At 40.8% G+C, this 25,423-nt stretch overlaps 2 protein-coding genes across 5 annotated transcripts in view; one reads left to right on the top strand and one right to left on the bottom strand.

Annotated features, from left to right (window-relative positions):
• The window catches only part of kars1 (lysyl-tRNA synthetase 1), a 531,769-nt gene that overhangs the window by 92,339 nt on the left and 414,007 nt on the right, over nucleotides 1–25,423 (top strand). The window lies entirely within an intron of this gene.
• The window catches only part of terfa (telomeric repeat binding factor a), a 46,651-nt gene that overhangs the window by 14,675 nt on the left and 6,553 nt on the right, over nucleotides 1–25,423 (bottom strand). For 3 of the 4 annotated variants that reach the window (XM_078544519.1, XM_078544518.1, XM_078544521.1), the window contains 4 exons: nucleotides 19,831–19,917; nucleotides 4,957–5,091; nucleotides 4,502–4,656; nucleotides 925–1,332 (listed from right to left, as the gene is read on the bottom strand). In XM_078544519.1, the coding sequence (XP_078400645.1) occupies nucleotides 925–1,332; nucleotides 4,502–4,656; nucleotides 4,957–5,091; nucleotides 19,831–19,917 (785 nt within the window). The remainder of the gene's footprint in view (nucleotides 1–924; nucleotides 1,333–4,501; nucleotides 4,657–4,956; nucleotides 5,092–19,830; nucleotides 19,918–25,423) is intronic. The other variant, XM_078544520.1, reaches the window with a different exon arrangement.

The raw sequence follows: 25,423 nt of genomic DNA, 5'->3' as shown, positions 1-25,423 counted from the left end.
AAGCTGTTCCCACTCCTAAAGGGATCAAGAACGAGAGGGCACAGATTTAAAGTGATTTGCAAAAGAAACAAATGTGATGTGAGAAAAAACTTTTGCACACAATGAGTAGTTCGGGTCTGCAATGCACTGCCTGGAAGTATGGTGGAGGCAGGTTCAATCGAGGCATTCAAGAGGGCATTAGATGATTATTTGAATTGAAACAATGTGCAGGAGTATGGGGAAATGACAGGGCAATGACACTAGGTCAAAATGCTCATTTGGAGAGCTGATGCAGACAAGATGAGCTGAATGGCCTCCTTCTGCGCCGTTAAAATTCTGCAATTCTGTGATATCATAGAAAATTTATGGCTCCTGGGATAAAGTGCCACAACTGGCAAGAAGTAGGGAAGAGAAGTATATAATCAACTGGACTTCCACTCCCTGGTGTTACCTAGACAGCCCCCTGGTGGAGTTCACACATGTAAATGGGATGTGGAGGAGAGAAGAGAGAAAAAAAAATCAATGATGCCCTCCACAGTCAAATAATCCAGAAACTCAGTCCAAGTTGATAACTGAAAAATTGACATTTAAAACTAGATACCAGATGGCTTATGAAATCTATATTTCTATAGAAATCCATTCCAGCAAAAGCCAGTATCTCCTGGAGGGGAGAATGAGAGCAGGAACAAAAAAACACCTCAATTCAACTTGCACTCAAGTATTGCAATATATAATTATATAACCTATTATTATTATTATATATTTATTATATTATATATTATTTATTATATTATATATATTATTTTTTATATTTTATTTTTATATTATATAATTATTATTATAACAAATATAACCTACTTAACCTTAATTGTGTTCCCACAATTAAATGTATTTTCTTGGAAAACATACATGAACTTAGAGGCTATATAATTGAACAATGCTTACCTCTTGACGTGTTGCAACTCTTTGTGTGGAATTTCTTTCAAAGGGCCATCTCTTTTCCGTGACTGTATGGGTTTCACTCTATTTTGTTGAAATTCCTGAGCGCTTTCAGACTTGGCTACAGTATCAGGATGCTCTCTCTCATCCTGACTGTCTGGATCTATAATAAACCGAGAAGCAGCCTGTATGCATTTTGCAGCTGGCTCATCAGACTGTTGAATAGCATTTGCCTCGGCCTTCTGCTTCTTGTATCTTGTCATTTGTTGTGATTTGCTGTTTCCAAGCAATTCAAAATCCAAAACATCTATCTCTTTAAAAGATGTCAATGGATCCACTTTTAATTTATGGAGAATGCAGAATGCGGTTTGTAGGGCTACAAAGCTACTAAGAAGGCCAGGCTGAGCTTCCACTCTAGAAAGAGTAAAAAAAACGGTGATTAGAGGATCATTTCGTTTCTCTGGATTTAATGATTTCAACATGAAGAACACATTTTCTCTTCCACCCACCAAAAAAAAACACAGGAGGGGAAGGGGGAATTAATCAGCCAAGATTTCAGCTCTTGAATTCTATCCAGTGACCCTTACCAAGAAGTGCTCATGTGAGCACATGGACTTAACTTGGTTAAAGTATTCCTTTCCAGTCAAATAACCCACCAGCATTGAATGTCTTGTCTCACGCACAAGGAATGGAAAGCCACTTTCGGGTTGCAAGTTGGGAGGAAAAATCTAAAATTTTTTTAAAGTAATAATTAAGCTAGAATACTCTGGCATCTTCTCATGATTCAATCATATTAGCAAGCAAGTTATTACAAGTGTACCTGAAGTAAATGTCTTGCTTCTCCAGAATTTCTTTGCACAATGCATATCGGCTTTCAAGGATTGATTACACTTCAATCTTGAACATATTGGCGATCAAAGTTGTCCTGGGGTGTATTTCCATCTTATTTCCCTTCTCTTACAAACATATGGAGTAGGAGCAGGTGTAGGCCATTTGGCCCCTCGAGCATGCTCCACCATTTGATAAAGTCATGACTGATCTGACTGTGGCCTCAACTCTACTTCCTGTCTACCCCACTACCCTTTGACTCCTTTGTCAATCAAGAATCAATCTAATTCAACCTGAAAAATATTCAATGAACCTGCCTCCACTGCTCTCTGGGGAAGAGAATTCCACAGGCCAATGACACTTGGAAAACATTTCTCCTCATCTCCATCTTAAATTTTCAAAAATTTTTTCAAAAGGGAATTCGATAAACATCTAAAGGGAAACAAATTTCAGGGCTACTGGAAAAGATAGGGTAGAGACTAGGTGAGTTGCTCTCGCAGAGAGCTGATATGGACACGATGAGCCAAATGGCTTTCTGTGTTGTGAACATCCTACCATTTATCAGTGCATCAGTTTAAACATAGGAACTTTCACTCCATCGGAGTTCTTTCACAAAAAAAAAACACGGGGGGCCTCTTATTTTTAAACTGTCCCTAGTTCTTGTCCCTCCCACAAGCGGAAACATCCTCTCAGCATCAGCCAAGTCAATTCCCCTCAGGATCTCATGTTGCAATAAGATCACCTCTCATTTTTTTGAGCTCCAAAGGATACAGGCCCAACCTTAGATCTCAAGATAACCCCCTCATCCCAGGAATCAGTCAAGTTAACCTTCTCTGAACTGCTTCTCATGTTATTATATCCTTTCTCAACTAAGGAAACCAAAACTGTACACAGTACTCTTCCTTCCACATAACAAAATTGTGATCAGAAACGGATTACAAATCCATTTCCTTATCACTGTGTGGCACAGCCTGCCTGATTTGATTTGTCAATACAAATATACATCACAACAATGCCACAGCTGATTTGGATGGTCAGGCTGATTGAAGTTCTGCCTCTACAAAAATTCCAAGCCTGAAAAATAGGACTTGTAAAAAAAAAAGCATACTACTTTTGCGTAAAACTGCATGGTACAAAACAAACACCTCATGGAAAAAATAAGAGAAGACACAAGCTATTTTTTAAATAAAGGAAAGGTACTTTAAACAGCATGGGAGTTTTGAGTTCTATTCAATTAAAAACATTTAACGCTCATCAGGGTGCAATTAAATGACACACCATACCAACCCTTTCCAAGTTGCAAATTAAGACAGGCAGGTTTAACTTTTGATCCATCTCTCAATTGCACTGCTTTCTGTTTAATTATTTCTATCATCTCTGCCATCTGCAGAAAACTTTAATTATCACTGTAGGTAAATAAAGAGTCAGCAATGAGGAAAGACCCATCTGCCCATCCTTCCAATACTTTTACTCTCCTAAACATATTTTAATATTGCATATTCTAAATTTAGAACAAGTGCCCTTTCACAAGCCCCATAACACACTCAGCCAAGGAGGGAGTGGGTTGATGCCAAATTAAAAGAGGATGCCACCATTGGTTCCCTTCTGGACAGGATGAAATTAACCAAACACCACCAACAGAAAAAGGCGAGGCAGTCCCTGCACCATTTCACTCTCCCTACCAATCTTGAAGCTGTAAACCGCTTCACAAACATTCGTAATTATTTAATCAATGTGCTCTCCGGTAAAGATCATATTGAGGATACATATTATGTATATGGAAGTCTATGGGTGACCTCATAGATATCTAAGTTTACAAAAGTTATGATAAGGTAAGTAGACCATTTCCATTAGTTGGTTAACAGGATAACGAGAGGGCACAAATATAAAATCATTACAAAAAGATTTAAAGGAAAACTTCAGAATTCTTGGGAGGGTAGTTAGAACACAGGTTTCTACACCAAACATTATTGAAGCAAAGACTGATTTATTTTGTAAGGAAATGCAATGATTGCTTGAGGAGGTTGAAATATTTTATATTAAATGTGAAAATGAGTTCTCTTTTGTAATAAATATTTTTAAGCTTATGTTTTATTCAGACCACCTCCAAGTTCCCTTTCAAGTCAAATATCAACCTGACTTGGACACCCCTTGACCTTCATCATTGCTAGGTGAATTTCTGACTTAACACAATTGTAGGAGCACCATCACAAGGGCTGCAACAGTTCAAGGAGAAGACACACCAAACCTTCGAGGTCAATTTGTGATGGATTATAAATGCGATTTGCCAAAGTAATGCTCATCCAGAGAAGAAAATAAAGGGTCATTTCAAAAAAGTTAATAGGCTTTTTTGTATCGACATTAATGGATTTTAAAAGACAAACACTTGTGATTTGAAACTGCAATGCAGGTGAATTAAAAGTATCTCTACATCCAATATTAGCTGTTTTACTTATCCTAAGTTAGGAAGTCATATCTATACTTCTTGAAATGTAATTCCAACACATTTGAATGCAGAACAGATAAGGAAAACCCTGACAGCAAGAGGTGGACAAGTTAATTTTCCCTTTAAGATTTTTGTTGGAAACAAAGTGAATAAGTTGTAATTATTATTTACTAAGGTGTCGTAACTTGAAACTGACTCAAAACAATTTTGTCAAATTAGTATTTGGGACAGGCTAGAGAATTTTAAATAACATTTACACATTTAGCAATTATGAAATGTAGCTGAAGTTGATTAAGAAGTTTCAACCACCTATTAGAACATATACGACATTTATCCATTGGATCTGATGAGCATTTATTACAATCTGACGCCTGCCTCTCCTGATACACCTCTTGATTACAGTCCATTCTCAGTTCCTCATCTTGCATTTCTGCTACAGATCTTGAAGTGAAGTGTTTTGCACTCTGAAAGCAAAGGACAAATTTCCAACATTTAATTCTCTTGCTTAGTTTTGTGAAATCTTCCTCCTGAATCTACTTAACACGTGTATTTGTAATTTGTTGTTTTGTAATTTGTGCTTTGCAAGCAAATATCAGTCCAAGAGCAAAGTTCTGCATATTTTACAGCTCTGTTAGAAAAAGGTTCCTGCCCTTTTGTATCAAAACAAGCTGAATGAACAAAACTATAAACATTGTGAATTGACAATTGTAGAACAAGTCCACTTGAAATACAGTATGAAAAAGGAAATAAATCAGAATACATACGAGAAGAAGAAATGGCTCCGAGTTGTCAATTAAGCTTTCTGCAAAAAGCAGCATTTTCCTTTTCAAATTGCTGTATGAAGATAGATTCAGGTCAAGATGGGATGAGTTCTTCTCTTTAATTGCTGAAAGCAATTTCTAAAACAACCAAACAGGATAAAAGTTTGGAATTATAATCACAAAAGCACAATCCAGCTGTTACAGCTCTTATCTTTTCAAAAACAGTTTATGGTGAGTCTTTTAGTATTTCTTGCATACTGCTACAGTTGGACTTTCTCATTTAAATTTATTTTGAGCACATGTCCCCACCAAAAAGGCAGTTGCCATAACAGATCGAGTCTCTGATGAGATGAAACCTACTCTGAAAGGGACAGGACTGACGATTACTGTGTTAGTCATGGCTCAGAGGGTAGCACTCATGCCTGAGTCAAAGGTTGTGGGCTCAAGTCTCATTCCAGTATTTCCGAGCACAAAAATCTAGGCTGACAATCCAGTGCAGATCTGAGGAAATGCTGCAGTCAGAGGTGCAAAGTTTCGGATGAGGCATTAGACTGAGGTCCCTCTGCCATCTCAAGTGGACACAAAAATCAAACAGAACTATTTTGATGAAGAGCAGGGGATTTATCCCTGGTGCCCTGGCCAATATTTATCCCTCAATCAACATCACAGAAATAGATTATCTGGTCATTATCACCTTGCTATTTATGGGAGCAGGTGTGCACAAACTAGTTGCCAAGCATTACAATAGTGAATGCACTTTGAAATTACCTCATCGGCTGCAGTGCTTTGGGACATCTTAAGGTGGTGAAAGGCGATATTAATGCAATCCTCCCTTTGATCTGTTCTACTCTTCTATATGCCTTTCTCTGGACTCCTACCCCCCCCCAACTAACTGTTGCATTGCACACCACGTACTCAAGGAGGAAATAAAGAATATAACTTCAGATCTTTTGGACTTTTGAGACAAGTGCAGATATTAGGTTAAATTATTTGTCGTGATACAAGGTCCCGAAACAAATCACCATTTTGTCCTACTGTGCAATTTCTCTATTTATTTCTCTAGTTGCTTACACTCCAGTTTTAATCAGCAAGTTTTTAAGTGCCAATCAACACCCCCTTCGGCCAGAATGACATGTGCTGCTAATTGTAACTTTTGGTAGTACATCTGCTGTGCAGTCTGCTCCGTTCAACAATACTTTTAAATTCTCAGCCCGAGAACAGGGGTGATGGGTGAACAGACTTGATAAAACTGTAAGGTTCAGAAGAAGTAGGCCATTCAGCCCATCGAGTCTGCTCCGCCATTCAATGAGATCATGGCTGATCTGATAATCTTCAACTCTGCTTTCCTGCCTTTCCCCCATAACCCTTGATTCCCTTGCTGATTAAAAATCGGAGTCTTGAATATACTTAACGACTCAGCTCTCAACAGCCCTCGGCGGTAAAGAATTCCACAGCTTCACTACCCTCAGAAGAAATTCCTTCTCATCTGTCTTAATTGGGCGGCCCCTTGCTCTGGAATTATGCCGTCTGATCCTAGGCTCTCCCACAAGGGGAAACAATCTCTCACCATCTATCCTGTCAAGCCCCCTAAGAATCTTATGTTTCAATAAGATCGCCTCTCATTCTTCTAAACTCCAATGAGTACAAGCCCAACCTACTCAACTTTTCATAAAAAAATCCCTCCATACCCGGGATCATAAGAACATTAAAAATAGAAGTACACCATTCGGCCCCTCAAGCCTGCCCCACCATTCAATAAGATCATGCTGATCTGCCCCAGGCCTCAACTCCTCTTTCGTGTCAGCTCCTCATAGCCCTCAACTCCCCAATATTTCAAAAATCTATCTTTCTCCTCTTTAAATACTTTGTGATCTAACCTCCACAACTCTGAGGTAGAGAATTCCAGACATTCACTACCCTCTGAGGGAAGAAATTCCTTCGCACCTCAGTTTTAAATGAGTGTCCCCCTATTCTGTAACTATTTCCCCTAGTGCGAGATTACCCCACTGATGGAAACATCTTCTCAACATCTACCCTGGCAAGCCCCTCAGAATCTTGTACGTTTCAATAAGATCACCCCTCATTCTTCTAAACTCTAATGAATAAAGGCCTAACCTGTTTAGCCATTTTTGATAGTCAACCCCTTCATCCCAGGAATCAGCCTAGTGAATCTCTTTTGAACTGCCTCCAATGCCAGTATATCTTTTTTTAAATATGGGGACCAAAACTGTACATAGTACTCCAGGTACAGCCTCACCAACACCCTGTACAGTTGTAACAAGACTTCCCTATTTTTAAACACCAAGCCCCTAGCAATACAGGCCAAAATTCCATTTGCCTTAATAATCACTTGCTGGAGATTCATGCTAACTTCTTGTGTTTCATGCACAAGAACACCCAGATCCCTCTGTACTGCACTTTTTTGGAGTCTCTATTTAAATAATAGTGTGCCTTTTGATTCTTCCTACAAAGTGCATGACCTCACACTTTCCTACATGAAACTCCATCTGCCAAGTTTTTGCCTACTCACTCAACGTGTCTACAAGCCCTTGCAGATCCCTTATGTCCTAATCACAACATGCCCTCCCACCTATTTTTGTCAGCAAATTTGGGTACATTACACTCTGCCCCCTCCTCCAAGTCATTAATATAGATAGTAAATAATTGAGGCCCTAGGACTGATCCTTGCGGGACTCCACTAGTTACGTCTTTTCAACCTGAAACAGACCCATTAATCCCGACTGTCTTCTGTGTGTTAACCAATCCTCAATCCATGTTAATACATTACGCCCAATACCGTAGCTCCAATATTGCGCAATAACCTTTTATGTGGCACCTTATCGAATACCTTCTGGAAATCCAAATACATTACATCTATCAGTTCCTCTTCATCAACCCTGCTTGTTATATCCTCAAAGAACTCAGCAAATTTGTCAAACATGATTTCTCTTTCACAAAGCCATGTTGACTGTTTGATTGCATTAAGCTTTTCTAAATTGTCCCATTTCTTCCTTAATAATGGACTCTAGCATTTTCCCAACGACAGATGTTAGGCTGATTGGCCTATAGTTTCCTGCTTTTTGTCTCCCTCCCTTCTTGAACAGGGGCTTCACATTAGCAGTTTTCCAATCTGCTGGGACCCTTCCAGAATCCAGTAAGTTCTGGAATATTTCGACCAATGCCTCCACTATCTCTGCAGCCACTTCCTTTAAAACTCTTGGATGCAGGCCATCAGGTCCTAGCGAATTGTCTGCCTTTAGTCCCATTAGCTTGTCAAATACTTTGTCCCCGTGATAGAGACTGTTACAAGATCTTTCCTCCCATTAGCTCCTTGCTTATCTGATATCTTTGGGATGTTTATAGTGTCCTCCGCCATGAAGACCGATGCAAAATATTGATTTAAATTATCTGCCATTTCCCCATTCCCCATTATCAATTCTCCAGTCACATCCTCCAAGGGTCCCACGCTCACTTTAGCTACTCTCTTTTTATATACCAGTAGAAGCTCTTGCTTCTATATTTCTTGCCAATTTACTTTCATAATCAATCAATTTTCTCCCTCCTTATTAACTTTTTAGTCATCGGCTGCTGGTTCCTAAAAAATTCCCAATCCTCTGGCCTACCACTAGTTTTTGCTGCTTTGTATGCCTTCGTTTTTGAATGGATACTCTCCTTAACCATCTTTGTTAACCACGGGTAGTTCATCCTTCACATCGAGTCCTTCTTTTTGACCAGGATAAATTTTTGCTGAGCGTTATGAAATATCTGCTTAAATGTTTACCACTGCTCATCCACTGACCTTCCCCTTAGTCTATTTTCCCAGCCCACTTTAAACAACTCTTTCTTCATATCTCTGTAATTGCCCTTATTTAAGTTGAGGTTGGAGATCAGAGTTGCACGTTGAACTGAATTTGAAATTCTACCATGTTGTGATCGTGACCCCCCAAGAGGATCCTTAGCTATGAGATCTCTTATTAATCCTATCTCATTACACAATACTAGATCTAAAATAGCCTCTTCCCAGGTAGGTTCTGCAACGTATTGCTCTAAGAAACAATCTCTGATGCACTCTACAAATTCGTCTTCCATGTTACTCCTGCCAATCTGATCTGTCCAGTGCAGATTAAAATCACCCATAACAATCGTAGCGCCCTTCTTACACACCTCCATTATTTCCTGATTTATACTTTGTCCTACAGTGAGGCAACTCTTCGGGGGCCTATAGACGACTCCCACCAGTGACATCTTCCCCTTGCTATTCCTTATTTCCACCCAAACTGATTCCACATCACGATCTATTGCACCTATATCACAACTCACCACTGCACTGATACCTTCTTTTATTAAAAAGGCTTCCCCACCTCCTTTTCCTTTTTGCCTATTTTTCCGGAATGTCGAATACCCTTGAATATTGTGTTCCCAGTCTTGGTCACCCTGCAACCATGTCTCTGTAATACCTATCAAGTCATATCCATTTATTTCTATTTGTGCCGTCAACTTACCTACCTTGTTACAAATGCTGCATGCACTCAGATAAAGAGCCTTAAGCTTTGACTTTTTACCATTATTACTCATTCTGGTTCTAATTTCTGCTGCACTCTTCTGCTTATATTTTCTGCACCTTCTTGTCACACTAATTATCATTTGCCTCTTCACTACCCTGCACCTCTGCTCTCTTGATTATTTTTGATTTTCTAAACTTCCCTTTAATTGAACCCTCCCCCCAACTAATTAGTTTAAAGCCCTACCTACAATCCTAGTTATACGATTCGCCAGGACACTGGTTCCAGTATGGTTCAAATGAAGCCCATCCCACAGAACAGCTCTCCTTCCCCAGTGCTGGTGCCAGTGCTCCATGAATCGGAACCCATTTCTCACACACCAATCTCTGAGCCACTCATTTACCTATCTAATCTCATTTACCCTACGCCAACTTGCACGTGGCTCAGGTAGCAATCCGGAGATTACCGCCTTTGTGGTTCTGCTTTTTAATTTAGCCCCGAGCTGCTTGTAGTCCCTCAGCAGAACCGGTTTCCTCTTCCTACCTATGTCACTGGTACCTACATGGACCATGACAACTGGATCCTTCTCCTCCCACTCCAGGATCCTCTCCAGCCCAGAAGAGATGTCCTTAACCTTGGCACCAGGTAGGCAACACAACTTTCAGGACTCTCTGTCTTTGCTGCAGAGAACAGTATCTATTCCCGTAACTATGCTATCCCCTATTTCTATTACATTTCTTTTTTCTTCCCCCACTTGAATGACGGTCTGAACCAGAGAGCTCTGGTCAGTTCACTCATCCTCCCTGCAGTCTGTGCCCTTGTTCACACCGGGAGCAAGAGCCTCGCACCTCTTTCTACAACAATCGACAGGAGATCAATCAATCAACAGCAGTGCAGTTGACACTTAAATGCCCTCTAAACGAGGGCAATTAGGGATGGGCAATAAATGCTGGCCTAGCCAGTAACATCCACATCCAATGAATAAAAAAAACCTTGGGGCATCGGGGAAGCGATGGCATAGTGGTATTGTCGCTGGACTAGTAAAATCTCTGGGGACCCAGGTTCGAATCCCGCCATGGAATCTGAATTCAATAAAAATCTGGAATTAAAAGTCTAATGATGACCATAAAACCATTGTCGACTGTTGCAAAAACCCATCTGGTTCACTAATCTGCCATCCTTACCTGGTCTGGCCTACATGTGACTCCACACCCACAAATGTGGTTGGCTCTTAAATTTGATGTAATTAATTTAAGGGCCGTGACTAGATAACTCTGGTGTGTCCGCAGCTCAGACTCCAGTTCATCAACTCTGAGCCAAAGGTCCTTGATCAGCTAGCACTTGCTGCAGATGTGGTCATCGTGGATCACACCGGCTACTACAGCTGCAACACATCGTCTGCACAGCCGATTCTATTTAATTAATTAATTTGGATGTGAAATATTTTGAAAGTGAACAGTACTCTTCAGCTGTAATAATGTTTTTAAACCACTTGAAGCCAATTGAGAGAGATACGGAAGAGATACCCACCAATCACCTACCTGTTTTCCTGTGACGTAACTCTTGCCCTCACAGATACAAACAGGTTGAAGGGGCTCTGTGCCACCAGTTTTTATCTCCCACTGCCGTTGCCCTTCTCACGCAGGTCCACTCTCCGTGTGCTCCGTGCTCTCCTCTCGCTGTTTTAAACTGTGAAAATCAACCTAGAGAACATTCTCTGAACTGCCTTCAATGCCAGTACATCTTTCCTTAGATAAGGGGACCAAAACTGTTCACAGTATTCTAGGTGTGGTCTAACTGGTGTCTTGTATAGTTTTAGCAAGACTTCCCTATTTTTATACTCCATTCCCTTTGAAATAAAGGCCAACATTCCATTTGCCTTCCCTTTAACCTGAACTTGTATGCTAGCTTTCAGTGATTCTTGCATGAGGACCCCCAATTCCCTCTGTGCTGCAGCTTTCTGCTGCCTTTTCCATTTAAAAAATATTCAGCTCCTCTATTCTTCCTGCCAAAGTGCATAACCTTACATTTTCACGCATTACATTCCCATGCCAAGTTTTTACCCACTCACTTAACCTGTCTATATACCTCTGTAGACTCGTCATTCTCACTACTTGCCTTCCCACCTATTTTTGTGTCATCCGCAAACTTGGTGATAGCACATTCACTTCCCTCATCTAAGTCATTAATAAATATTGTAAATAATTGAGGCCCCAGCACTGATCCCTGTGGCACTCCACTAGTTACAGGTTGCCATCCTGAAAATGCCCCCCTTATCCCAACTCCGTCTTCTATTAGTTAGCCAATCTTCTATCCATGCTAATATGCTACCCTCTACACCATGGGCACTTATCTTATTAAGTAGCATTTTGGAAATCCAAATATATTACATCAATATTACTGGTTCCCCTTTATCTACCCTGCTTGTTACCTCCTCAAAGAATTCTAACAAAATTTGTCAGGCATGATTTACCCTTCATGAAGCCATGCTGACTCAGCTTGATTATATTATGCATTTCTAAATGCTCTGCTATTATGTCCTTTATAATAGACTCAGAACATTTTCCCAATAACAGACGTTAAGCTAACTGGTCTATAGTCAGCTGTTCTTGTCTCCCTAATTATACTGTACCCTACCACTATGTTCCTATTTCCTGCCCCCACTTGAATGGCTTCCTGTACTACGGTGCCGTGGTCAGTTCACTCATCCTGCAGTTCCTGCTCTCTTCCACACAGCGTGCAAGGATCTCGTAGCTGTTGGGCAATTGCAGAGGCTGAGGCTCCTTGAATACTACCCCCTGGGTCTACGTACCTGCCTTGATGTGAGGTAGGACATGGGCAGCAGAGTTTTGAATGACCTCAAGTGTACAGAGGGTAGAATGTGGGAGGCCAGCCAAGAGTGTTTTTTATCTTGACTATCCCACAAGCATGAGTGAATATTTTAGCAGATCAGCTGAGATGGGGGCAGAGGAGCGATGTTACAGAAGTAGAAATAGGCAGTCTTGGTGATGGTGTGGTTAAAAGCTCATCTCAGGGTCAAATACAACACCAAAGTTACGACTAATTTGGTTCTGCCTCAGACAGTTGTTAATAGGAGGAATGCAACTGGTGGCTCAAAAACAGAGCTTGTTGCTGATACCCAAGACAATGGCTTTAAACTCCCCAATATTCAGTTGGAGGAAATTTCTATTCATCCAGTATTCGATAACAGACAAGCAACTTGACAATTTAGAAACAGTGGAGGGGTCGAGAGAGGTGGCAGTGAAGTACAGCTGGTGATGTGTACATGTGGATACTGACATAATGTTTTTGATGGTGTTGCAGAGGGGCAGAATGTGGATAAAAAAAAAAGGGGGTCAAGGATAGTTTCTTGGGAGCAGCAGAGTTAACAACGGTGCTTGTCATGTCCACAGCTGGTGTTAACTGCTGCGCAAACCAAATCCCAGAGGGAAACCTAGCTTACGGGCCATACCTATTTTTTTTGTATTCTGAAAACGAAAAGATGACGTACTGATCTCAGCTGTAAGAGGTCCAGGAACACTTTCGGGATTTTAAAAATTAAAAGGAAATTTTTTTTTAAATAAAAGAAAACCCAAGCACTCAAGATTACAGTTACACAATTAAGGTTAGTCTTATAAACATTGCCCCAAAAAATCTCTACTTGGTCAAACCCAAAATAAACATCTTCCAGGCAACACTCCCTTATAGATGTCTGCTATGAAATCCAGTAATATTACACAAGGCAAACTGCTGTAGTTACAATAAAGGCAAACCACACAACCTCTACCCTCATCTACTCTGCAGTGGAATCCACCAGAATAAAACGGCTTGCTGCAGCCCAAGACTTTTCTGGCTTGACTGGACGGCTGATTCAAACTACATCCTCTCCCAGCCCAGAGCTCCAGCTATCGCTCAACAGCTCAAGTTCTCTCTATCTAAGCTTGCCACAATAACTCTAAAATAGCTTTTTTCCCCTTTCATCTTAGGTTCCATTAGTGTCATACCTGTATGAAACTCAAAATTTTCAAAATATCAAATCTTTTATGTCTCTATCTTGTCTTTGCTTTCGGGTCAATAAAATATATCCCCACTACTATTTACCTTTGGGACCCCTGCAAGATTCAAACATGTTTCTTGTCACGTATATTAACATTTAAACAAACTCTCAACTTATCTAAGAATGCAAATGCTAAATCTAACCTGTTTACTTGTACCTCAAATTTAATGCCTCTATACTTTTCATGTTTCAACACCACCACCCCCCCACCCCCACCACCCCCACCCCCAACCCCAGACAACCTGACTCCTATCAATCTCTTGCCCAGGTTAATTAAAATCAGAGACATACCCACACACACCCAGCCTTCTACACAGAATAACACAATATTCCCCCAAAATATTCTAAAAATAACATTCATTCTCTCAGTGCTGCAGTGGGAAGAGTAGCCTTGCAGATGATTCTCTAGCTATGATTGGACAGACAAGAATGGAACCAGGTGAGTGCAGCCCCACCCAGCTGGACAACAGTGGAGGCATGAGAAGGGGATGGTTTGGTAACTTGTGTCAAAGTTACAATAAGAACGAGAAGGGATAGGAGAAGAAGGAAAAATTGGAGGTTGTGTTGACATGGAAGCTCTCATGGACAAAAGTGTTCCAATATATACGTTGTGGGTACTGTAGCTAAATTTCTATAAGATGGCTGATTGATAGCTTTTAAAAACAGGAGCTTGGAATTAAGTCAATCATTTCAGAAAGTTGTCATGAAACCCATTGATGTGTGTGTCCCTGGGTGATAAATCAGAAATCTGTGGAAATGGTAACATTTCAGGTACAGGATGTTCTGATGTTTGCTACATTGGTTCCTGCCAAGTAACTCTGGGAGTGTTTTGACAGGTCATCCGATAAGTTCAAGGGTCAGTGAACAGCTCTTCTGGAGCCAGTCAGCTTCAGGAGAGTCAAGAACATGGGGAAGAAGCTTCATACAGCCAAAAAGTCATCCCTGAGACAGGGGCCCGGGGGGGAAGCTTTGGATGTCATATATAGCTGGATACAACCAGAGGCAGGAGTTCAGAAAAACTCAGGGGCAGTACCAGCTCAGTGAAGCTAGCTGTCTAGCAAAGAATTTAAATTACATCAGTAAGTAGAGGCTGAAGTGCACACTCTGGAGTCCAGGGAGAAGGAATCTTGGAAGACAAGACTGAAACCCTGTGAGGTGGACCACTGTTAAAGTCCCTTGACTGGGACAACTTTTGGAGAGAATTCCAAGGAAATCTTCGAAGGTGAAGCTGGGACTCCCTCATGACACAAAGTTTCAAAGAGATTCTTTGACTTTGTGTTTACTGATGTCTGTGTGGGTTCTTAAGAAACCCATGAACTTTGTCTTGATTGCATCTGTTATTTACTCTGTAGTATAGTGTGTTTGACCACAGCTCGTCTGTTAATTCACATGTATCCCATACTTACCCTGAATGTCAGAATATAAGATACATATTGTAAACTGTCTTATCTTTCTGTACTCGTATACTAAATTTTGTTTTCACTTGTTCAAGATGCGTGGAATTTTGTGGCTTTATTCCAAAATTAGGTGTCTTGAATCTCAACCTTTATCTACTTCAAACAAAACAATATTGGTCCCCAACCGGATCTTCCCCATGTCACAAGGTCTGGCCAAAGATCGTAACAAAGTTGACTAGCTGACAATAAAAATGTATGGAAACAAACACAGAAAATATTACAAAAATAATGTGCTGGACGCAGCATTCATATTATTAGTTAGATTATGGGGAGTGAGAAAATGTATATTTCAAATGATTAAAAACAGTTGCAAATATACATATTACATGATACACATATATATATGGAAGGTTGTACATTTTGCAAGTTGGATGTTATTGGGGTTATTAGCTTAACTTAAAAACAACCAATATCTATCACCAACTACTCATTTAGATTCCATAGCTGAAAAAAAACTTAATTTATATTATATAATAACGATATTAACAGAGACCTGGCTCAAAGGAGGGCAGGACTGAGCATTAAATATTCCTGGGTACAAGGTGTTTAGGAGAGACAGGAAAGGAAGAAAAGGTGGGGTGGCAATGTTGATTAAGGATGGTAGTATTACAGTACTGGAGAGGGTGTTCCGCGGTGGTGGTTTTGGGGGGCGGGGGGGGTGGTCAAGGACGGAATCCCTCTGGCTAGAAGGTAAGGAATGAAAAAGGTGCAACAACATTGATTGGTGCAGCATTTAGACCACCAACTGGTGGAAGGAATGCACAGAAACAAATTTGCAAAGAAATTACAGAGAGATGCAAGAATTATAGAGCACTCATAATGGGGGACTTCAATTATCCAAATATAGACTGGATTAGGAATAGTGCAAAGGGACAAGAAGGGCAAGAGTTCCTAGAATGTGTTCAAGATAATTTTCTGCAGCAGTATATTTCCGGTCCAATGAGAGGACATGCACTTTTGGACCTGGTTCTGGGGAATGAGTTGGCCCAAATGGATCAAATATCAATGGGAGAGCTTCCAGGGGACAGTGATCATTGTATCATAAGGTTTAGGCTGGTCATGGAAAAGGACAGGGCACAATCAAGAGCAGGGATAATTAACTGGGGGAAAACCCAACTTCAATGGGATGAGAATATATCTGAGTCAAGCGAGTTGGAATCAAATGTTGGCAGAAAGGGCGGTGGCTGAACAATGGGCCACCTTCAAAGAAAAGGTATTGCAGGCAATGTCTAGGTATATTGCCCAGAAGGGGAAAGATAGGACAAATAAATCCAGAGCATCCTGGATGGCTAGATAGAGGTAAAGATGAAAAGGAAGAAGTGAGCGTACGACAGACGTGAGGTAGAAAATACAACGGAGAATCAGGATATAGAAGGACCAGAGGGGAAGTGAAGAAACTAATAAGAAAAAGCAAGGAGAGTGCATGAAAAGAGATAGGCAGCTAACATAAAAAGGAATCGCAAGGTCTTCTATAAGCATGTAAATAATAAAAGGATGATAAAAGATTAGGGCCTATTAGGGACAAAGGGGGACTTGCAAGTGGAGGCTGGAAAAATAGCAGAGGTATTGAACGAGTGCTTTGCATCTGTCTTTACAAAAGAAGAAGATGCGACCCAGGCCAAGGTGAGAGAGGGGGTAAGCGGTATACTTGAAGAATTTACAATTGAGAAGGTAGTGGTGTTAGAAAGGCTATCTTTACTTAAAATAGAAAAGGTACCAGGACTGGATGAGATGCATCCAGGGGTACTGAGGGAAGAGAGAGTGGAAATTGCAGAGGCACTAGTGATAATCTTCCAGTCTTCCTTAGGCAGAGGGGTGGTGCCAGAGGACTGGAGAATTGCAAATGTTACACCCTTGTTCAAAAAAGGGCGCAAGGACAAAGCTAGCAACTACAAATCAGTCAGTTTCACCTCAGTGGCAGGGAAACTTCTGCAAACTATAATTTGGGATAAAATCATTAGTCACTTAGACAACTGCAGGATAATTAAGGAAAGCCAGCATGGATTCATTGAGGGAAAATCATGTTTAACTAACTTGGAGTTTTTTTGAGGAAGTAACAGAGAAGGTGGATAAGGGAAACACTGTTGATGAAGTGTATATGGATTTTCAAAAGACATTTGATACAGTGCCACACAACAGACTTGTGAGCAAAATTCTAGGTCATGGAATGAAAGGGAAAGTAGGCACATGGATAAGAAATTGGCTGAGTGACAGGAAACAGAAAGTGATCAATCGTTGCCTTTTAGGTTGGAGGATGGTTTGTAGTGGAGTTCCCCAGGGGTCAGTGTTGGGACCCTTGATCTTCCTGATAATATATTAATGACCTAGACTGTGGTGGGCAGGGCATGATTTCAAATTTTGCATGCAGATGATACAATGATTGAAAATGTTGTCAACTGTGATGAGGACAGTCTTGAACTTCAAAAGTACATAGACATGTTGGTAGATTGGTTAAACAAGTGGCAGATGAAGTTCAATGCAGAGAAGTGTGAGGTGATCCATTTTGGCAGGAATAATATGGTGACAGTATAAAATAAAAGGGAGAGACTCTAAAAGAGGTGCAGGAACAGAGGGACCTCAGTGTATATGTACATAGGACATTGAAAATGGCAGGGCATGTTGAGAGAGCAGTTAAAAAAGCATATTCTATCATAGGCTTTATGAGAAGGGGCATTGAGTACAAGAGTAAGGAGGTCATGTTGAACTTGTATAAGACACTAGTTAAGCCTCATCTGCAGTACTGCGCCCAGTTCTGGACGCCATACTTGAGGAAAGATAAGGTGGCGTTGGAGAGAGTGCAGAGAAGATTCACAAGAATGATTCTAGGGATAAAGAACTGTAGCTATGCAGATAGATTGGAGAGATTGGGACTGTTTTCCTTGGAGAAAAGAAGGCTGAGAGGAGACCTGATAGAGAGGTATTCAAGATTTGAGGGGTATGGACAGGAGAAAGTGTGAGAAACTGTTCCCACTCAAAAGAGCATCAAGAACTAGAGGGCACAAATTCAAAATAATTGGCAAAAGGAGTAAATGTGATGCGATGAAAATTTTTTTCACCCAGTGGATGGTTGGAGTCTGGAATTAACTTCCTGAAAGAGTGGTGGAGGCAGGTTCATTTGAGATATTCAAAAGGGAATTGGATTGCCACCTGAAAATAAATAATGTGCAAGGTTAGGGTGATAAGGCAGGGGAGAGGGACTAGGTGGAATGTTCTTTCAAAAAGCCAGTGCAGATTCGATGGGCCGAATGGCCTCCTTCTGCTCTATAAAGATCATGTGATTCTGTGTACAATCAAGTATATTAACCCACAATAGCATTAAAAAATTAATCAAGAAACAGCATTACAAATGTTTCCACAGGTTTAGTTCCATAAAGGACATGTATTTGTACTTTTCAAATTGCATCAAATACCTGTTTCTAGATGCAGAAAAAAAGCACAGCAATTATTACATCCAATCACATTGTGATGATTTATTTTCAAAACATTGTAACATTCTGAAAGTGTGCCATGTACATCTGCATTTTACTTCACAAAATGAAAGATTACATTTCATTTATTATTTAAATAAGTCAACAGTGATTATGGTTGCATTGCTTCTTTCTAGCTACAAAATTGCATAGCCCCCACTTCCCTCAATATTATAATCTTAAAGCAATAAGCAGCAACAATTTGAACATGGATAGGGGACAGGCTAACTAATAGACGACAAAGTTTGGATACGGGGGTGGGGGGAATTTTCAGGATGGCAACCTGTAACTAGTGGAGTGCCACAGGGATCAATGCTGGGGCCTCAATTATTTACAATATATATTAGTGACTTGGATGAAGGAAATGAATGTACCAAAACCAAGTTTGCAGATGACAAAAATAGTTGGGAAGGCAAGCGGTGAGGATGACACAAAGTCTACAGAGGAATACAGACAGGTTAAGTGAGTGGGCAAAAATGTGGCAGATGGAATATCATGTGGGAAAATGTGAGGCTAAGCACTTTGGTAGGAAGAATAGAGGAGCTGAATGTTACTTAAATGGAGAAAGACTGAAGAAAGCTGCAGCACAGAGTGATTTGGGGGTCCTCATGCAAAATCCCAAAAAGCTAGCATACAAGTTCAGCAGGTAATAGGTAAGGCAAATGGATGTTGGTCTTTATTTCAAACAGAATGGAGTATAAAAATAGGGAAGTCTTGTGAAAACTATACAAGGCACTACTTTGACCACACCTAGAATACCATGAACAGTTTTGGTCCCCTTATCTAAGGAAAGATATACTGGCATTGGAGGCAGTCCAGAGAAGGCTCACTAGGTTGATCCCGGGGATAGAGGGATTTTCTTAGGAGGAGAGGTTGAGTAGGTTGGGCCTGTACTCATTGGAATATAGAAGAATGAGAGGCGACCTTATTGAAACATATAAGATTCTGAGGGGGGCTTGGCAGAGTAGATGCTGAGAGGTTGTTTCCCCTTGTGGGAGAGTCTAGGACCTGAGGGCATAATCTCAAGAGTAAGAGGACACCGATTTAGGACAGAGATGAGGGGGAATTTCTTCTCTCAGAGGGTAGTGAATCTGTGGAATTCTTTACCCAGAGGGCTGTAGAGTCTGGGTCGTTAAGTGTATTCAAGGCCGAGATTGACACACTTTTAATCAGTAAGGGAATCAAGGGTTATGGGGAGAAGGCAGAGTTGAGGATTGTCAGATCAGCAATGATCTCATTGAATGGCAGAGCAGACTTGATGGGCCGAATGGCCTCCTTCTGCACCTATGTCTTATGGACAGCTGCAAGGAATAGATCAATACTGTGAAAACATGCATGGTCCAGCACTGGAATGTCAGATTTTATTAGTCCAGATTAAACAGCTACAGACATACCTGGTTAATAGCGTCCTTTTTGAGATGCTGTCCCAAGATTTTAGAAGCTTCTTGAAAACTGTTATTCTTAATAGATTCAACCACAGCCTTTAGAAAGAGAGGCCCAAAATGTTATTTATGCTTGAGATTTGTAGGTACAAAATTTTATATATTAACTTTAAAAAAAAGCTGTCGCCACAATCTAACTTTCATTCAAATCATGAGCCACAATCCCAGGGGCTGGTCATCCTGGCTAGACGTTTCACCACGAAAGAGGCATGATTTAAGAAATTCACTGGCTAATCCTGGAGGCTCCATTTTAAGAGAAAAATGTGGAAGATGAGCTGATTAAGTGGCAATGTCACAAATATCTTTTTTGAGGAAGTAACACAGTAGACAATGGTAATGCAATAGATGTAACTTATCTGGATTTTCAAAAGGCCTTTCATAAGGTGCACCATAATAGACTAATGAATAAAGTTAGAGAATGTGGAGTCAGGGGACAAGTGGCAGAATGGATTGCTAGCTGGCTTCAAGGCAGAAAACAGAGTGGGATTGAAGGGTAATTATTCAGAGTCGTCAGGAGTCTTCCATAAGGAAGAGTGCTGGGATGACTGCTATTCACAATTTACATTAACGATTTGGACTTGGAAATCAAAAACACAATTTCTAAATATCCAGATGACATGAAATTAAAGGGGTTGGGGTATAGTCAATACTGAGAAAGACTAAATTACAGGAGGACATTAATAAACTTGCAGAATGGGCAAATAATTGACAAATGGAAGTTCAACTCAAGTAAATGTGTGGTAAATGTGTGGCGGTACAGTTCGGTAGGAAGAATAGGGAAATCACTTATTACTCGGAAGGTGCAAGTCCAGGTGCAGTAAAGGAACAAAAGGGATCAGAGTACAAATACACCAATCACTAAAAGTTGTGCCACAGGCTAGCAAGGCCATTAAAAAAGCTAACCAAGCACTTGGCTTTATTTCCAGAGTGAGAATAGAATTGATAAGTAGGGGAGTTTTTTTTTAATGTTTGTTCATGGGGTGTGGGCATTGCTGGCTGGGCCAGCATTTATTGCCCATCCCTAGTTGACCTTGAGAAGATGGTGGTGAGTTGCCTTCTTGAACCGCTGCAGTCCATGTGGTGTAGATACACCCACAGTGCTGTTAGAGAGGGAGTTCCAGGATTTTGAACCAGCGACAATGAAGAAATGGCAATATATTTCCAAGTCAGAATGGTGTGTGGCTTGGAGGGGAACTTGCAGGTAGTGGTGTTACAAAGTATCTGCTGCCCTTGCCCTTCTAGATGGTAGCGGTCGTGGATTTTAGAAGGTGCTGTCTGAGTCTTGGTGAGTTCCTACAGTGCATCTTGTAGATATTACACACTGCTACCACTGTGCTTCAGTGGTGGACGGAGTGAATGTTTCTGGGTGGTGTGCCAATCCAGTGGGCTTTGTCCTGGATGGTGTCGAGCTTGAGTGCTGTGGGAGTTGGAGTCATCCAGGCAAGTGGAGAGCATTCTATCACACTGCTGACTTGTGCCTATAGATGGTGGACAGGCTTTAGGAGTCAGGAGGTGAGGTACTCGCCGCAGGATTCCTAGCCCCCCCTCCCGGCCCCAGGATGTTGATAGTGGGGAATTCAGCGATGGTAATGTCATTGAACGTCACAGGGAGATGGTTAGATACTCTCTTGTTGGAGATGGTCAATGCCTGGCACTTGTGTGGCATATTACTTGCTACTTGACAACCTGAGCCTGGATATTGTCCAGGTCTTGCTGCATTTGGACATGGACCACTTCAGTATCTGTGAAGTCACTAATGGTGCTAAACATTATGCAATCATCGGCAAACATCCCACTTCTGACCTTATGACAGAAGGAAGGTCACTGATGAAGCAGCTGAAAATGGTTGGGCTGAAGGCACTACCCTGTGGAACTCCTGCAGTCATGTCCTGCAGCTAAAATGATTGACCTCCAACAACCATCTTCCTTTGTGCTAGGTATGATACCAACCAGTGGGAGAGGTTTCCCCATGGTTTCCATCGAGTCCAGTTTTGCTTGGGCTCCTTGATGCCATACTAGGTCAATTGGTACCTTGATGTCAGGGGCAGTCACTCTCAACTCACCTCGGGAGTTCAATTCTTTTGTCCATGTTTGAATCAGGGCTGTAATGAGGAGGTCAGGAGCCGAGTGACCCTGAGCAAGTTACTGCTAAGCAAGTACTCCTTGATAGCACTGTTGATGACCCCTTGCATCACTTCACTGATGATCGAGTGTAGACTGATGGGGTAGTAATTGGCCAGGTTAGATCTGTCCTGCTTTTTGTGTACAGGACGCACCTGGGCAATTTTCCACAGTTATGCTAAACCTGTATCAAATCTTGGTTAGACCACACTCCAAACTCTGTGTGCAGTTCTAGTCGCACTTTACAAAGGATATAGAAGCACTGGAGAGGATGCAGAGAAGATTTACAATGATACCACCAGAAATGTGTGCATTTCTATCAGCAAAGGATTAGGGAAAGTTCTAATAGAGTGGATCCAAAGGCCTTGCTTCTTCCTGTAGGGAAGAGCATAACTAGAGGTTATCACTGTAAGATAGTCACCAAAAAATCCAGTAGGGAATTCAGAAGAAACTTCTTTGCCCAAAGAGCGATGAGGATGCGGAACTCACAACTTCACGGAGTGGTTGAAATGAATAGTTTGGATGCATTTAAAGGGAAGCTAGACCAGCATATGAGGGAAAGTAATAGAGGGTTAAAAAGCTAGGTGTAGATGAGAAAAGATGGGAGGAGGTTAGAGTGGAGCATAAACACCAGCATGGACTGGTTAGGTCGAAAGTCTTGTTTTTATGCTTTATATCCTATGTAATATATTTTAGATCCTTCATATTGTGAGTAAGAAAAATGTGAAAGATTGAACTTCCAATTTCTCTCAATCTGTATTTTGTTTTTGCACATTTCTTGTAGTCTTATAAAGTGGCCTCTGAAATGACAGCATATAACAATGTCACTTTTCCTATTAATCTTGACAATTATTCTAAAATTGAAAAGGCTGCGATGACTAAGGCCAGACTCCCTAATATGCACATTATTTTGTTCACTGTTGTAATAAATTTGCAAATGCCTTTCCTGCAAGTTACATCATTTGAGTGCCCACAGGCTAGCCTCTCCCCAGCTGCACACCAGGCAGCAACAACAGACATCGTGCACATAATCATAACCTTTCTACTGCATACAAACCATGGAAGTAAACTCTTTCCATTTATGTTCTTGGTCTTTGTTAGCTCAGCTGGCAGATCGTGGGACTCTCAATCCAAGGGTCATCAGTTCAAGCCCCAGGTTGGGTATTCAATTTTTAAATATTTCAAAACTTGATTTTACTAAAGAGTGTACTTGAATTTGATATTACAATCAATTCTTCTTGATTACTATGTCAATTAGAAGTTGGGAATCTCATTTCCTGAAATTTTCTGATTATATATCTTCATCATTTACTAAATCGTCAGAAGCATGTTTTAGAGGAAACAGTTGAAAATGATAGGTAGATAGTTGGTTAAGGACGATACAGACCAAAAAATGGGTAACTTGAACTTTATTATTAGTCTCTGTCAAGCCAACTTGTTGGTTATAATGCAAGCAGCTGACACTGACAGAGACTGTAACTGCGCCTGTGAAGGAAGTGCTCCCCTTAGTGTTGTGATACAAGTAAACACAGCCAACAATCAATGCTTAAAAATAGTTAAACTTAAAAGGAATAATTGCTAACGCATTTCTCATTGACATCACAATGCAATAGTTTAGGAATCCGTCTTTCAACATGTCTCGATCAGCAAACACGCTGGCATGTAATTTAAAAACAACCATAGAATGCACTTAGAGTGAATAAGTCATGCATCTGCCAGGCTACCAGTCACATAATTTTAGGGTACAACTGGTGACAGAGTGAAAAGTGACTTCAATGCAGGAAAATTGCAACCTCTGCTAATTTCAATGGAGTTGGAGCTGTGCCAATTATCTTCTAACTGTTTTTGGCAGAGTAATGACAGATCTGCACAAAAGGCCCAGGGAAATATGGTGGAGGAAGAGTAAGTTGTCAGAGCATTATAGAGCTGGAGAAGATGAAAAGTATGAGGACATGAAAGGATTTGAACATGAGGATGGGAACTTCAAATTGGTGGCAATGGGCAATGAGAACAAATGTTCTACAGAGACATGAAATCAGGACTTGGTACAGGATAAGATAGAAGTAGCAGTTTTAGATAAGCTGAACTTTATCGATGGTGGAGGCTAGAACACCAACTTGCATTGATATAATGCTTTTAACATAGTAAAATGTCACAAGGAGTTTCACTGGAGCATTACTAAACAAAATTTGACACTGAGCTAGGTGATATTAGGAAAGATGGCTAAAAGCTTGGTTAAAGTGATAAGATTTAAGAAGCGTCTTAAATGAGGAGCAAGGTAGAGATGGAGGGGTTTAGGGAAGGAATTCCAAGCTTTGGACCCAGGCAACTCAAGGCACAGCTGTCAATGGTGGAGCAGCAAAAAAAAAAAACCCAGGGATGCTCAAGGGGCCAGAATTAGAAGAACACAGAAACTCGGAAGGTTGTAGGAGATTACAGAGATAGCGAGAGGTGAGGCCATGGAGGGGCTTGAAAACAAGGATGAGAATTTCAAATGGAGACATTGCTTAACAGGCAGCCAATGTAGGTCAGTAAGAATAGGAATGATGGGTGAATGGAACTTGATGCAAGGTAGGACACAGGCAGAGTTTTGGGTGACCTCATGTTTACGGAGGGTAGAATGTCAGTGGGAGGCTGACTAAGAGTGTGGTGGAATAATCATGTTGAGGGATAACAAAGACATTAATCATAGTTTCAGCAAATAAGCTGAGGCAGGAGCAGAGTGGGGAGATGTTACAGAGATGGAAATAGACAGTCTTAGTGACAAGGTGCAGATGTGTGGTCAGAAGCTCACCTCAGGGTCAAACATGGCACCAAGATTGTTTCAGCCTCAGGCAGTTACCAAGGTGAGGGATATAGTCCTTGGCTGAAGAACAAAGTTTGTGGCCAGGTCAAAGACTTCCCAAAACAGCAAAATCATCCATAAGTCTGAGTAACAAACACTTAATTTGGACCAGCATTGTCATTCGAAGTTCCTAAGTGAAATTGGTTATTCAAACTGTCTCGCCTGGATCCAATTTGTCAACAGCTCTGTCCAGGAGTGAACACAAGAGTACAACTGCTGTACTCACTTTAGATTTCAAAAGAAATAGTGGAACAAAGGATCATCAAGGTGGTATCTTTCACAATTAATGTACCTATAGCTCAAAATACAGTTCAAAAGAACGTGTCTGGTTTCCAGGAGTTCCATTTCCAATCAACCATCTCATTTAAGAAAAGGGCAACTGTGCTAAGTTTTTTTTCCCCAGAACCTGTACATAGGAGAAACAAATAATCCTTTTCTCCCCCATAAACCTAAGTAAACAGTAAAGAGTTTCTATGAACTTTGATGCTCTTAACAATTAATGTTCAATTAAGTCCAGGTAACAGGTGATAATATGACAAAGTACATTCTAGGTATCAATCTAGTCTATTTCCAATTAAG

Source organism: Cetorhinus maximus, chromosome 6 (assembly GCF_964194155.1).
Source record: "Cetorhinus maximus chromosome 6, sCetMax3.hap1.1, whole genome shotgun sequence".
Lineage (NCBI taxonomy): Eukaryota > Metazoa > Chordata > Chondrichthyes > Lamniformes > Cetorhinidae > Cetorhinus > Cetorhinus maximus.
The sequence above is the reverse complement of the archived record's forward strand: the minus strand, read 5'-3'. Positions and strand labels throughout refer to the sequence as shown.